This window comes from Cynocephalus volans, chromosome 17, assembly GCF_027409185.1.
Source record: "Cynocephalus volans isolate mCynVol1 chromosome 17, mCynVol1.pri, whole genome shotgun sequence".
NCBI classification, from domain to species: domain Eukaryota; kingdom Metazoa; phylum Chordata; class Mammalia; order Dermoptera; family Cynocephalidae; genus Cynocephalus; species Cynocephalus volans.
Window position 1 is genome coordinate 42,721,951 of NC_084476.1, and position 13,724 is coordinate 42,735,674.

General features: G+C 37.6%; 1 protein-coding gene and 1 non-coding gene across 2 annotated transcripts in view; both read right to left on the minus strand.

Moving 5' to 3' along the window:
• The window catches only part of UBAP1 (ubiquitin associated protein 1), a 71,472-nt gene that overhangs the window by 3,728 nt on the left and 54,020 nt on the right, over positions 1-13,724 (minus strand). Inside the window, exons 3-4 of the mRNA XM_063082440.1 lie at positions 13,008-13,132; positions 7,385-8,308 (exon numbers count right to left, since the gene is read on the minus strand). Coding sequence (XP_062938510.1) covers positions 7,385-8,308; positions 13,008-13,132 — 1,049 coding nt within the window. The remainder of the gene's footprint in view (positions 1-7,384; positions 8,309-13,007; positions 13,133-13,724) is intronic.
• On the minus strand, positions 1,219-1,393 carry LOC134366282 (small nucleolar RNA SNORA81). Its single transcript, XR_010022272.1, has one exon. It is a non-coding gene; the product is annotated as a small nucleolar RNA SNORA81 (small nucleolar RNA).

The following is a 13,724-nucleotide window of genomic DNA, read 5'->3' on the forward strand; positions in this document are numbered from 1 at the left end:
ACAAGGTCACAAACTTCTAGAGCTTGGCCCAGCTGCCAAGAACCAAGGAAAATGTTTCAGAGAGAATTTTCTTTATTTCCTTTATGTGGGTTGGGGTGGAGAGTTAGGCAGTAGGGAGTACTCTGTCCTAGAAGCAAGATCAAAATTATATAGCTATAACCAGATGCTCTCCTTACAGTCTGCTGGAGAAAGCCAGGAAGACTAAAGGCCTTAGAGTCCATTCTGTTTGCACTTAATCATCTCACCCACAACACACTTCTCAGCATCCCATTCACAGGGCTGTTATTACATTACAAAAGTAATACGGCACAGGGACTGGATCACACCAATCCAGCCACTTTGCAGGCCCTGAGATTGTGGCTGTACCTGGGCTCAAGAATACCAAAAGCCAAAGAACAATGCCAGCTCTCACATGACGTGCCAGAGCCAGGAAGGAGTCAGGACTAATCTTTGAATGTCTACCTTTCTCATAAAGCCTCCTTGTCTGGTGGGATGTAGACATATACTTCTTAAAAACTACATGTTAAAAAATGCAATAATAAATGGCCAGCCCCCCCCCATCAATGCAATAAAATTATACCTATTTTTAAAATATGTGCAGTACTCTCATATACCCTGCTGGTGGAAATGTTATTTCGTATTCTTTGGGTGAATATGATACATGAAAAACTTGAAAAAATTTCAAATTCTTTGATCCAGTTGTCTACTTCTAGGGACCTATTTTAAGGAAATAAAAATGCAAACCAATATTTATGTATAAAAATATTCACCTCAGCATAATTTGTAATAAATATTAGAGACAACCTAAATATTCAACATAGCTTATTTAAAATAATGAACTGCCAGCCAAATGACAGTTGAGTAGTCACTTAAAATGACATTTATAAAGTATTTATATTAAGTGAAAAAAGATATATATGTTAATTGTATATGCTCTATGATTATAGCTATATTTTTTTAAAAGATACATGGGATTTTAAATGCTAAAATTGTGTTAAGTGAAATTCCCCCTTCAAAAATCCTAACAGATTTCCATTTATTCCACAATTGTTGATCAGAGCCAGAAAGTACCAAGCCCAAAGCCAGGCCCTGGGGATTCAGAAGTACAAGTGATATGGTAACTAACCTCTAGGACTTCACATTACTTTCCCTGAACAGAGACAAACAAAGTAAAGTGTCATCTTCACATAATGTTTTGGGTTTTTTTTTAATTTAAAAACATATTGCACCAAATCTTAAGACAAAGGACACTAGACATTAAGAAAGAGGTCTACCCCAGTCTTTACAATCTAGTGCAGTTACTTCTCTTCTTGTATGTACTCTGCTAGCATACATGTTTTATGAATCAAACAGGTATGTGGACTAATCCAGCAGACCCCAAATGGACAATGTTTAAAGGGATGATCCCTCATCAAAATTATAACACAGTAGTGTTCAAGTTCTTGAGTCACTCACCAAAGCTGTTTAATCCAGGCTACTATTTTCAAATATATATAATGCTCTTATGGTTAACACAGATACAATGTTTTAAACACCAAACATTACTGCATTCATGGTAGCCCTCTGTCATTAAGTATTTTTTCAATAAAAGGATAATAAAATTTAGTTCTTGGAGGGGACAGGTTTGACTCTTACATAAAATGGAATTTTCATATTCAATGACTAAAACACTCTATACTAATGAACAAAAAAAGTAAAAGCAAGACAAAATTTAGAATTATTAAGATGTCTTTCAAAATAAAATTTACAGGCAAGTAAGTTTGTTAAAGGACACAAATATTAGTGTTTCAAAGTTTCTAAAGAGTCTGGGCACACTCCTGGGCTTCAGAAGGTGGTTGTCTTTTTTATATCTATGCAGTCTTCGAGTCCTACCTCAGTCAAGACAGCTCTTATGCCAAGTCTTCCCAAATACCTCCTTTTCAACTCACTGTACCAGGTACAGTCCCACAGCGTTTTGGTACACTACTATCGCAGTACATTAATGTAAGCTCCTAGAGATTAGTTACCATATCACATGCACTTATTAATCCCCAGGGCCTGGCTTTGGGCTTGGCACTTCCTGACTCTGATCAACAGTTGTGGAATAAATGGAAGTCTATTAGGATTTTCAAAAGAGGAATTTCACTTAACACAGCAAACTGACCAAATGTCTTTACCATCACTCCCTCCCAAAAGTCCACTAAAATGATAATAAATTTAAAAAAGAAAAAAGAAATGATAATAAAACACCAAGATCTAGGGTTCAGATCCACTTAACAGCCAGCTCCCCCGCACCCCACCCCCAAAATAATTAAAACAGTATTTACCTTTAAGGTCAAAGGAAAAAAAAGGGATAGCGGTGGACAATATATTTCAATAAACTTTTAGAAAGTGGAAAGCTAATAGAGGAACGGTAATTGGCAGCAGCAATGAAGTTATAAAGTAAGTAGGAAAGAGGAGAGTAAGTCTACCAGCCCCTGAGGACCCTAACAGGAAACATCAGGTACTGCTGGGATAAAGCAAAGGCACAAAGTCAGTGACCAGAGCAATCAAATCCTCAGGAAAAAACCCCCAACCCACTCCCACCCTCTTTGCAGGAAGCAGAAGGTTTAGTCTAGAAAATGTGAACCAGAGACCAAAAAGGACTAAGGACACCAGGCACAGTGTAGATCGAAGTGAGGGAATGTAAAGAGAGATTAAGTGAAATATACACTAGACCTCCCCAACCTTCTTTAGTCCTCGGTAGGATTCTCTGAAGAAACTGTAACTTCCAACACCTTCATATGTTGACATTTTGGGGAGGTTCCCTTAAAGCCAACTGACCTTTAATCTGTAAGGAAGCTCAATAACCATGAAGCACATGCCGAAAACACATACATTTCGACATCTTTTTTTAGTTCCTCACTTAAACATGAATAGAAAGCCAGAAACACCAAACCAAAAGAGGGTTATAGACAAAGCACTTGGAAATTTAAAATATGATAAAGTAAAAATTTTATTTAAAAGATTCTAAGATTTTCTAGAATTCCTATAAGCCGAATGTTGGATCTCCTTGACTCCTCTAATTTTCTACCCTTTCCTAGTTCTTTTCTCTTTGTATTTATGTTTTACTTTCTGGGATATATCCTCGACTGTCTTACAACCTTTTTTTAAAATAACAAAGAATAGGAAGGAAGGAAAGAAGGAAGGATCATAATAAGTTGAACCTTCAGAAGGAGAGAACAGAACAGTAGTTACCAGAGGTGGGGAAGAGGGGTTGGATAGTGAGAAACTGGTTAATGGACACAAAACAGCTAGTGAGGAAAAATGTCTTAGTGATGTATAGTCCAGCTTGGTATCTATAAATTAACATTAATTTACTGCATGTTATCAAATGGCTAGAGGAGAGGAGATCAAATGTCCTCAACACAAAGTAATGATTACATTTTATAATAATGTTAATTATCCTGATTTAATCATCACACATTGTACATAGATACTGATATTCAACTCTGTACCCCACAAATATGTATAATCATTACATTTCAATAAAGAATACAGAAAACAGAGAAATATATCAAAGAAATTTAAAAAAAAAAATTCCCAGCATTTTAAAACTGAGCTGAACCTCAGTTTGAAAGGATCCATGAGGCCACAGCACAATGAACAAGCAAGGCACATCGCTGGTAAATTTCAAATCTCCAGAGATGAAGAAACTATTCCAACAGCTTCCAGTGGAGATGGGAGAAACAAAATAGAACTCAGAGTGGCACTGGAAGGCTAGAAATCAGTGGAGCTTAAACTTCAATAAAAAGAAAAGAGAAAAAAAGGAGCAATATCTTGAAAATTCTAAAAAAAAAATTACTTTCAACTAAGAAAACTACATCCAACCAAACTATTCAAACATGAGGGTAAAACTTTTACCCTCATTTTTACATTTTTAGATTCTGTAAGGACTTAAAAACATTGGTTAACCAATGTTTTTGAATGTTTGGGAAAATTATCATTAGGTTTTTGACAGTTTTCTTGGAGCATGTGGACAAAATTAGCAATAGGTACAAAGAAACTACTGCAAATTTCAAAAATGGGGCAGTTTAACTATGAGAAATGGAAAGCTGCAAAAAAAAAAGAAAGAAAAGGAAAAAATAATCACAGTATACTATCTGAACTCAGCAATAAGTATTTACCAAATCACAATAATATGAACAATAATATTAATTTACCCAAAATTTCTGATACAAATATGGAGGAGGATAAGGGAAGGAGGTGGGAAAGAGGCTACAAGAACCAATTGCTCAACCACTATAACAACACTAAGTATAAAACTGGCTAAAATTGATAAATTTAGAAAAAGCAATAGAAGCATTTTATTTAGAAATACAAAGATAAATCCCAGCAGAAATAGCTTAATGAGTTGTAAGTGCCTGACTATGGGAAATGAAACTGCTGAATAGGGAGAGGTGACGTGAGTAGCTACTATTCTTTCAATAAAAATCTTTTAAAAGCTAAAAATGTCTATTACTTTGATAAAAATAAACCCATTTTTCAAATACAGAGATAGAGAACAACAACTTTGTATTACAGTAATGGCAACATAACAAATGATAATGGATTTGAATACCTAAAAGCTAAGGGATTCTATATGTCAAAAATTATTTAAAGTACTATTTAAAGACAAACTGGCACTACTTTTTGTTTATTGGCCACAATTAGTAAATTCATAACTCAGAATTATAAGAGAAAAGGCAGAAAGATTTTTCTAACATAACTGTGAAAGGGTAAAGAATGTATCCATAGCCTGAGAAACAGAATCCAATGGCACAATTAGTCTAACCTGTGAGCAAAGCAAAGCCCTGAAGATTTTTTTAAAGGAATTTATTTTTATCAGCTTAATACAAGCACATTTTTATGAAATCAAGTAGCTTTATAAAAGCTTATATTGAGAGGTAGTGGAAGAGACACTGGTGAGGTCAGGCAGTTCTAGGCTGGACTTTGAATAAGGGCACAAGATTGTTCTTCTCAAGATGATCCCATGGATTTCTCAACTTCTAGGATTAGTTTATGTAAATGGTAAAACATGAAATCAAAATATAAAAAATGAGACCCAAACACTGGGCCTAAAATAGTCAACAAAAGCCAAATTCCTGAAACGCCTCCCTGGTGGTTGTTACATGAAAGGGTGTATACAGCCCAGACGACCAGCGCCATCCCTGCACCGGTCACCAGCTATCCTAGAGAGAAGAGCTTCTCTCACTGGGAAAGGTTCCCATCGTGGGCCTCAAGGACTCACACTAAGATAGAGGGCCAGGATGGGAACTAGGCTTTGCTCCCTAGGGATAGGGTCATGACTTCCTTAGAAGCTAACACCAGAACTCAAGCTCTGTTTATATCTGCCCATTGAAAGCAGCAAGTACTGGCTGGCCAATTAGTTCAGTTGGTTAGAGCTCAGCCTTTTAACACCAAGGTCAAAGACTCAGATCCCCACACCAGCCAACCACCAAAAAAAAAAAAAGAAAAAAAAGAAAAAAAAAGAAAGGCTGAAAGCAGCAAGTTCTCAAGCCAGCAAGAAGCAGGCTGCTTCCCACCCTGAAATGAATGAGCCAGAAAGAAACTCCATAATCAGGCCAAAGAATGACAAGTGTTCTGGTTTGAGAAAGATCTCTGCTGTTAGTTCACTGGCTTTGGTCTCTAAATGGTTAATCTAACTTTAAATGGAGGGGTACTGAGTGCTGACTGAGGATTCCTGAACTTTTCTAGGGTGCTTTTAATTTCTCTAAAGTGTACAATGAATTGTGAAGAGGAGTATAGTGCTGACCAGAGCCCAGGAGGAACTAGCATGAAGACCACTCCAAGGAGATAATACTGGTGTTCTACACTGTATCAAGTTTTTCTGGGCTGGTTAGAGTATGATGTTATAACAACAAGGTCAAGGGTTTGGATCCCTGTACTGGCCAGCTACCAAAAAAAATAAAATAAAATAGAAGTTTATCTGCGCCAAGGTCCATGAAGGTTTACAAGAAACCAAGCTCACTGACAATAGAAGCACTCACACAGACAATCATTTACCAAGAATGCTACTGCTGGGACCTTGTACTTGTAAAGCAGGCCAAGGTTTCATCTTTCTATGAGCTAACAGCAGGTCTCCCTGCTAGATATCCCACCAATACAATTAGGCTCCTTTCTGGCTCTAAATAGTCTCTTGATGTGCTTTGTCATTTAAAAAAATCTATAAGCTGGTATAGCAAAAGGTTCTTGGACTTCTATGATTTCTATTCTAGAATGCAATAACGTGTTATTCTGTGCTGCTGGAACAACCAGATCAAGAGTTAAGTCTACACTTTGTGAAAAATAAAGGAAGCTTGCTACATCTGCAAAATTTTTGTGTAACAAAATCAGATTTTCTTCAGGGTGATATAAGTTGCAATTTTTACATTAATCCGACCGTCTACATTAAATCTAAGTTCTCAAGTACCACCTTCATTTCTCCCTTCCTATGAAGAAAAGTGCACGATTCTTAGTTGTGCTAAAAAAAAAAAAAAAAAGAAAAGAAAAGAAAAGGAATTGCATAAAGTCTGTAAATTTAAAAATTAGGAACTTCACTTTATGTTTCAACTTCTAATACAAATTATCTTCCAACTACTAAGGCACCAACCATTCTGAAAAACATAACCCCAAGTTAGCTAAACTACAGTAAAAAGAACTGTATTTTTATTTATTTTTAAAATTGTTTTATAAAAGATGAACTGTATTAAAAAAAAAAAAAAGAACCATACTTCAGGAAGAGTAAGACAGGATTAGGGAAGCTGGAAGAAGATATAATAAAGAGTACAAAACAAGCTGGGAAAAAAAAAGAAGAAAAATAATAGAAAAAAGTAAAAAGGTACAAAGAAAACCATTTAAAAAACAAACACAATGGGGCCGGCCTGTGGCTCACTCGGGAGAGTGCGGTGCTGATAACACCAAGGCCACGGGTTCGGATCCCATATAGGGATGGCCGGCTTGCTCACTGGGTGAGCGTGGTGCTGACAACACCAAGTCAAGGGTTAAGATCCCCTTACCAGTCATCTTTTATAAAAAAAAAAATTAAAATAAAATAAAATAAAAAACAAAACACAAGACATGGCAGCACAGAAAAGAACAAAGTGATCAGGTAAGAAAACGCCATTCACATGCCATACATTATACCTTATCTTTGCAAAGGAAAAGACCAAAAACACGCTGGGAGGAATGAACAAACATTAACTAGGACAGGTTTGAAGCTAATAATCCTTGTCGTCGGGAAAATAACCAGAATTACATATATAGTACTTACAAAACCAGATCCACCTGCCATGCCCCATCTTGCCCTAAACCTTGAAAAGAAGATTATAAGGGAGGCAGATGCTAGGTTGAAACTCTAATTTAGTGGGGGAGTTAGAATACTTACTGTGGGACCTGTATGTTGAGGTGACGATTCTTCTGTGCACACAGACAAGACAGAGAGGGAAGGCATCTGGGAGGATGTCAGGGTTGGCACTTCTGTGCCACTGTCCAAGTTCAAAGCTGAAAGCCCAAGAGTATGATTCCCATTGAGCTCACTGGCACTGCTTTGGGTAGAAGGCTTTAGGGAATTCTGGAACGTGCCATTGCGGAGGCAGGATGTGCTATGGAAAGTGCTTGCTAGCTTGGCTGTCTGCTGATTGCTGTCATCAGAGTCAAGTTTGGGGAAGGACAGAGATTTGATATTGCTTACTGCAGGGACAGGGGGTAGGGACACTTTGGAAGACAGCGACATCTTTTCACAGTTGCCCAACTGTGGTAAGGTTATAAAGCCATTGGGTTTATGAAGAGGCTTGAAATCTAGGGTCACCCGCTCCAAGGATGCCAGGACCTCCTCATCCTGTAACACAGATCCGGAGCCTCCTCTGGGCAAATTATTGTCCAATAACTGAGCCATAATGGGTCCAGTGGTTCCTACCAAAATGTTTCTCAGCTCTTCCTTTTCATCGATAGTTTTTAATTCCAGATTATCAAATGGGTCCTCTTCACACTCAAAGTCAGCAGGATTGAAATCTGCCTTTGTGTGGGGTGGGCTGAGAACTTTCTGTTTCGTGGCACTACTGCTGACCCGAGTTGGGGTGAGGATGCTGTTGTGCTGCAAGCTAGCAAGGATGGGATTAATAGGAGGTGGCATTGTGGCTATACTGTGAGTCTTGGAGAAGATCATTTTGCTATCACCTTCTGGGCCACTCTTAGAATTCACTTTAGCTTCAGCTTCCTCAGCCTTGCACTCTGCTTCCCGCTGGGCTTCTTGGATTTTCTTAATATCTTCAGCCCATTCAATGGTTTTCTTTTCCAAGGAGAAGTCATACTGCAAAAACACAGCAGAGAAAGGAGATGTGAACCCAGGTAGCCACCCTTCCCCCATCCAATTTACTCCTTCCTCACTCATGCGCCAGAGGAAAACCAGGCAAGGCAGCATTTAAGGCATGTGGGATGATCCCCACTCAGGAAGACTGAGGCTTCCAATGTCCTTATACGATTTAACCAAACTATGCTCTCAGATTACTTCTAGAAATTAACTAGAAAGAACTGCCAACACCTCTAATCCTACATATCTGGCCAAACGTACCTTGCCACTTCCCTTGCTTCTCTCCCTGCAGGCCATTTCTCTTCCTAGAATTTTTCATCAGTGGCTCAGGCAGAGCTCAGCCACCTCTATGAAGCTTTCCTGATGGATCATTCCTTCTTCTGAACTCTTACAGCATTTGTCTCTGTCAGTCAAATGCTGCTGAGCACATGTGACCACATGTAGCTTTTACCTTTAATCTCTAACTCTTTCCCAACAGTATCATAAACCTCCTATGGGCAGCAACCTGACTATTAACCCTCTTTGGGTCTCTATAGTCTAGAACAATGACATAAACAGATCCCATTCTCGGTAATGACAGTCCCCAACACTTACAAGGTGCCGTGCGTAATTCTAAGCACTTTTTATGTATTAACTCTCTAAGTTTTCTGAATAACCCTTTAACGTAACTACTGTTATTCCTAGTTTACAAGGGCTATGCCCAAGGCCATAAAACTGGTAAGTGTTAGAGCCTGGACTTAAACCCAGGCAGTCTGACTACAAATTCTATATTCTTAAAACCACTACCTATTAGATTAAAATGTATAGCCTGTACTCAAAATGCAGAAAAACTTATTATTAAGAAATCTAGATATATTCGTAAGATTTTACACAGCAATTTAAGGAACCTTAAAGTACAGCATAATTCACAAAAATTGCATTTGCATACAAAAGAAATACACCTATTATATAAAGCACCAGAGCTAAACAATGTATGCATTTCCAAAGCTGGAGACACATTACAGGTAAAAAAAAAAAAAAAAGAAGAAGAGAGAACAGAAGAAAGAGATCTAACATTCTAACATGCTGAGACAAGTATTTCAGAGTAGAAGAAACATTAGAAAGACCCTCTGGTTATCCCCAAGCCTTTCAGGTTCAAATGACCACATGAGAAGCCTAGAAATGCACATGTCAAGAAGTTAATTTAAATCCTCGAGCCAGTTGCTGTGCCCCATAAAGACACATTGGGGATCACTATGCTTCCTTTCTACCACTAGTGCAACAGAGAGAAAACAGCACTGGGCAAAGACTGCTGCTTCTAACTGCGGAGGAAACCGGTTACAATAAAAACAGACTGTAACCAACTTCCCACTACCTATAAACACAGGTCTCTGAAATTTTACTCAAAGAACAATGGGAAATTTCTTTCCTTTTCTAGCAAATCTTTATTGAGCTTTTTTTTTTTTTTGACCAGTAAGGGGATCGCAACCCTCGGCACGGTGTTGTCTGCACCACCCTCACGAGCGGTACCATCCCTATAAAGGATCCGAACCCACGGCCTCAGCGCTACCAGCGCTGCACCCCGAGTAAGCCACGGGCTGACCCATTGAGCTTTTGTTTTGTAATTACCAAAGTAATGTAGAATACTTGAAACAGAGAGAATAACATCGGGGGTGGGGGAGGAGGCAGAGGTAGAAACATTAAAAGAAAAAAATAAGAATGTGGTTTGAGAGTACAACAAATAATAGCATCCAGCATTTATGGAGTACCAGGAACCAAAGTAAGCATTATAAATGCATTGTTTTATTTAATCTTTATAACAACCTTAAAACAACCCATTTTATAGATGAGGATATGGGCTTGGAGAGTTTTAGACATCTGTAGAAGATTACACAGCTATTACATGGCAACCCTAACCCACGTATGAGTGACACCAGAGTCTGTTCTAAAACATGACACTAAGGGCCACCTTATACTACTGTGGCCACCACTGACTACCACATACAATAGAAGCTTTCTGGACCGTAGACGCAAGGGCTATGTACGTTTTACTGGCTCACTTTGATGAGATTTTAGCTGAAAAATCAAGTTTATATTGTCACTAAAGGGCAAATACAACAAAAAGTTATAGGAAGCTTCAAGCCATCTATCTAGGGCTCTAGGTCTGACGGCCCTCTGGGTAGGGAGGGGACCAGTACCAATACCACAGCCAAATCCCCCATGGAGACACCAGGCAGAGTTTCAGAGCGCTATGTGCAATGAGAGAACAAAAATATTTCAACTGGCCCACAAAGGAATGGAGCTCAGAGCCTTGATCTCCTTTTTTGTTATTAGTGGGTGCTATGAGCACAGTGAGCATAATACCATGAAGTATTTCACACTGATCAAATAGGAAATTCCCAGCAAAGACTAAAAACAGCAACAATTTGGGATTCAAAACAAATTTTCTGAATGTATCAATGAAGCAGTGAGGAACATAAAATACAGGTGTTGTTTAATCATGTTGCTAACAGTATGCACACATAGAGGTATTTAATGGCTATTTGTTGTTGTCAATAAAAAAAATTATCAGGCAAACAGAACAAGGAAAAGCTTTATAAGGTAAATCTCTCTGTCTTCTGGCCCAAGGAAGTCTCTATAACAAAAGGAGTATCAATTCAGTATTTAAAAATACATAAGATGCTCAACATCATTAGTCACTGGGAAATGCAAATCAAAACCACTATGAGAGACAACTTCAAACCCACAAGGATACATATAATCAAAAAGACAGTTAATAACAGGAACTGGCAAGGATGTGGAGAAATCGGAATCCTCAATGCAGTGCTGGTGGTATTGTAAAATGCTGCAGCCACTTTGAAAAACAGTCTGGCAGTTCCCCAAAATGCTAAACAAAGAGTTATTATATGACCCAGCAATCCTAATCCTATGCATGTACCCAAGAAAGCTGAAAACATACATCCACACAAAAATCTGTACATAAGAAAGAAAAGAGAAACACAAAAAATGATTAAAATAAAAAACAGGAAAAAAAATTTGTATACAAATGTTCATTAGAGCATTATTCATAATAGCCAAAAGGTGGAAACTACCAAAATGTCCAACAATTAATGAAATAAACAAAATGTGGTATATCCATACAATGTAATATTATTCAGCCCATAAAAATGAAGGAAGTACTAATACTTCATACATCATGGATAAACCTTGAAAACATATGCTAAGTCAAATAAGCCAGTCACAAAGACTACATTCATACTATAGGATTCCATTTACATACTATGGCCAGAACAGGTAAACCTATAGAGACAGAGAGTAGACTAGCGGAGGGGAGAATGGGAGTGATTGCTAATGGGTACTAGGTTTCTTTTTCAAGTGATGAAAATGTTTTAGAATTAGACAGTAATGATGGTTATACAACTCTGTGATTATACTAAAAATCACTGAACTATACACGTTAAAAGGGTAAATTTCATGGTATGCGAACTATATCTCAATAAAGTTATTATTTAACAACAACAACAAAAAAGTAACTGAAGTTCTCCTACTATGATTACTCACTGCATACAGACTATGGAAGATAAAACAAAATGCCTTTTAGAGTAACACGGTGATGCCTTAGTGAATCCCCCAGAAACAACTTTCCCAGGAAGTTGTATTTCTAAAAATCTTAAGTCACAGGAAGAACTATTTGAATGAGTACTGTACTTTTCTGTTTTGTACATAACTCCTCTAAACTGTAAGCACCTTGAGGACATTGATTAAGACGTTCATCTATTCTCAGCATCTAGTAGAGCACATCTCAAAAGGAGGCATTCGATAAATGTATGCTGAAGAAAGGAAGTAATATAGAGCTATTTGCCACTTTCAAGAAGTAATTCAGTACATTTATATATAACTGAGCTTTAAAGATGAGAGGGTTGAGATAGAAGCCCTTGAGGAGATAGCATTTAAGCACAGTCTAGAAGAATAAATAAATTTTAACAGATAGACAGCTTTTAGTACAGTGAGAAAGAGAAGACTATTCCAGGTGGAGATAACAGCTCATGAGAAAAAGTAGGATACAGGCAGGCAATGTACAAGGTATGTTCAACACACTGCTGGTAACCTGGTTTGGAGGGAACATGGAGGAGATAAAGAAGTAAGGTGCTCTGCCATATCCTTATGTCTAGACTCAATTCAGTAAGGATTGGTGAACCACTGAACATTTTTTAAACAGTTTTGAATGGAGATGTGACAATTTAAAACTTTAAGAATATTATTCTAGGAACAATATGAAAAATAGAAGGAAAATGCTGCAAACAGAGAGGCCAATTAATGAGGTTATCATAATAGCCCAGGTAAAAAATTAAGGTAGAGCTGAACTGGAGTGTAAGACACAGCAAAGAAAAATATTCTCTAACTTGAATGACTGAGAAGATGATGAGGACATTAACAGAGAAAGGGAAAAGAAGTGAATAAGCAAATTACATGGTCATTGGGGACTTGCTTTGTGCAAGGAACAAAGCCCCATGAAGATAAAATCTAACAGATCACACAAAATGTGTGTGTGTGTGTGTGTGTGTGTGTGTGTATAAATCATATAAATGTACATGTGTGTATAAGAGCTATAAGAAATAAAATAAGAGCTACAAGAAGTTTTTTCTATTTCACTATACATCAAATTCTTACTCTTTAAATTTTTAAATGCACTAAACTTTAACTAAAAATCACCACTTACCTGTACTTCTCTGACAACCTGCAAACAATCAGGCAAGGAGAAGCCAATAGGTAGACCAACTTTAGCTGGTGTTTTGAATTTGTCTCCTATCTTAAATGGGACATCATCAAGGTAACTGAAAGTCCCTATAATCAAAAATAAAGTAGAAAATATCAGCAAAGAACTTTATTATTTGTTTTGCCATAATCTTATGTCTAGTGGATATGCATTAATTTATGCCATCCTAAGACTAAAAGTTACGAAGAGTTCCTTCACTGACTGCTTACCTTCTCCTGACCCTGTATTTCTGAAAGGAAATTCTACATCACTCTGCTTGATTGTATTAGGGTTTATTTTCAATTACACTTAGTGTATGTAAAAAGCCAAAGTACTCACAGCAGCCTAAAAGGCTTCCCCATTGCCTACAACCTTTCTACCCTCATGTCCTAGCGGAGTACTAAGTCAGTGACCTCTGTTCTCAATCATAACAGGCTCAATTCTACCTCAAAAATTCTGCACTGACTGTTCCCTCTATCTAGAATGCACTTCCCTCAGATATTCATGTGACTCCCGCCTTCACCTCCTTCAAGTCTTTATTAAAATATTAACTTCTCAATGAGGCTAACCCGGACTACCCTATTTAAAATTACAACCCCACCCTCACTGTGATACTCCCATATTACCATCTATCCTTTCCCCACAGCATTTATTACCTTCTAATATATTATATAATTGACT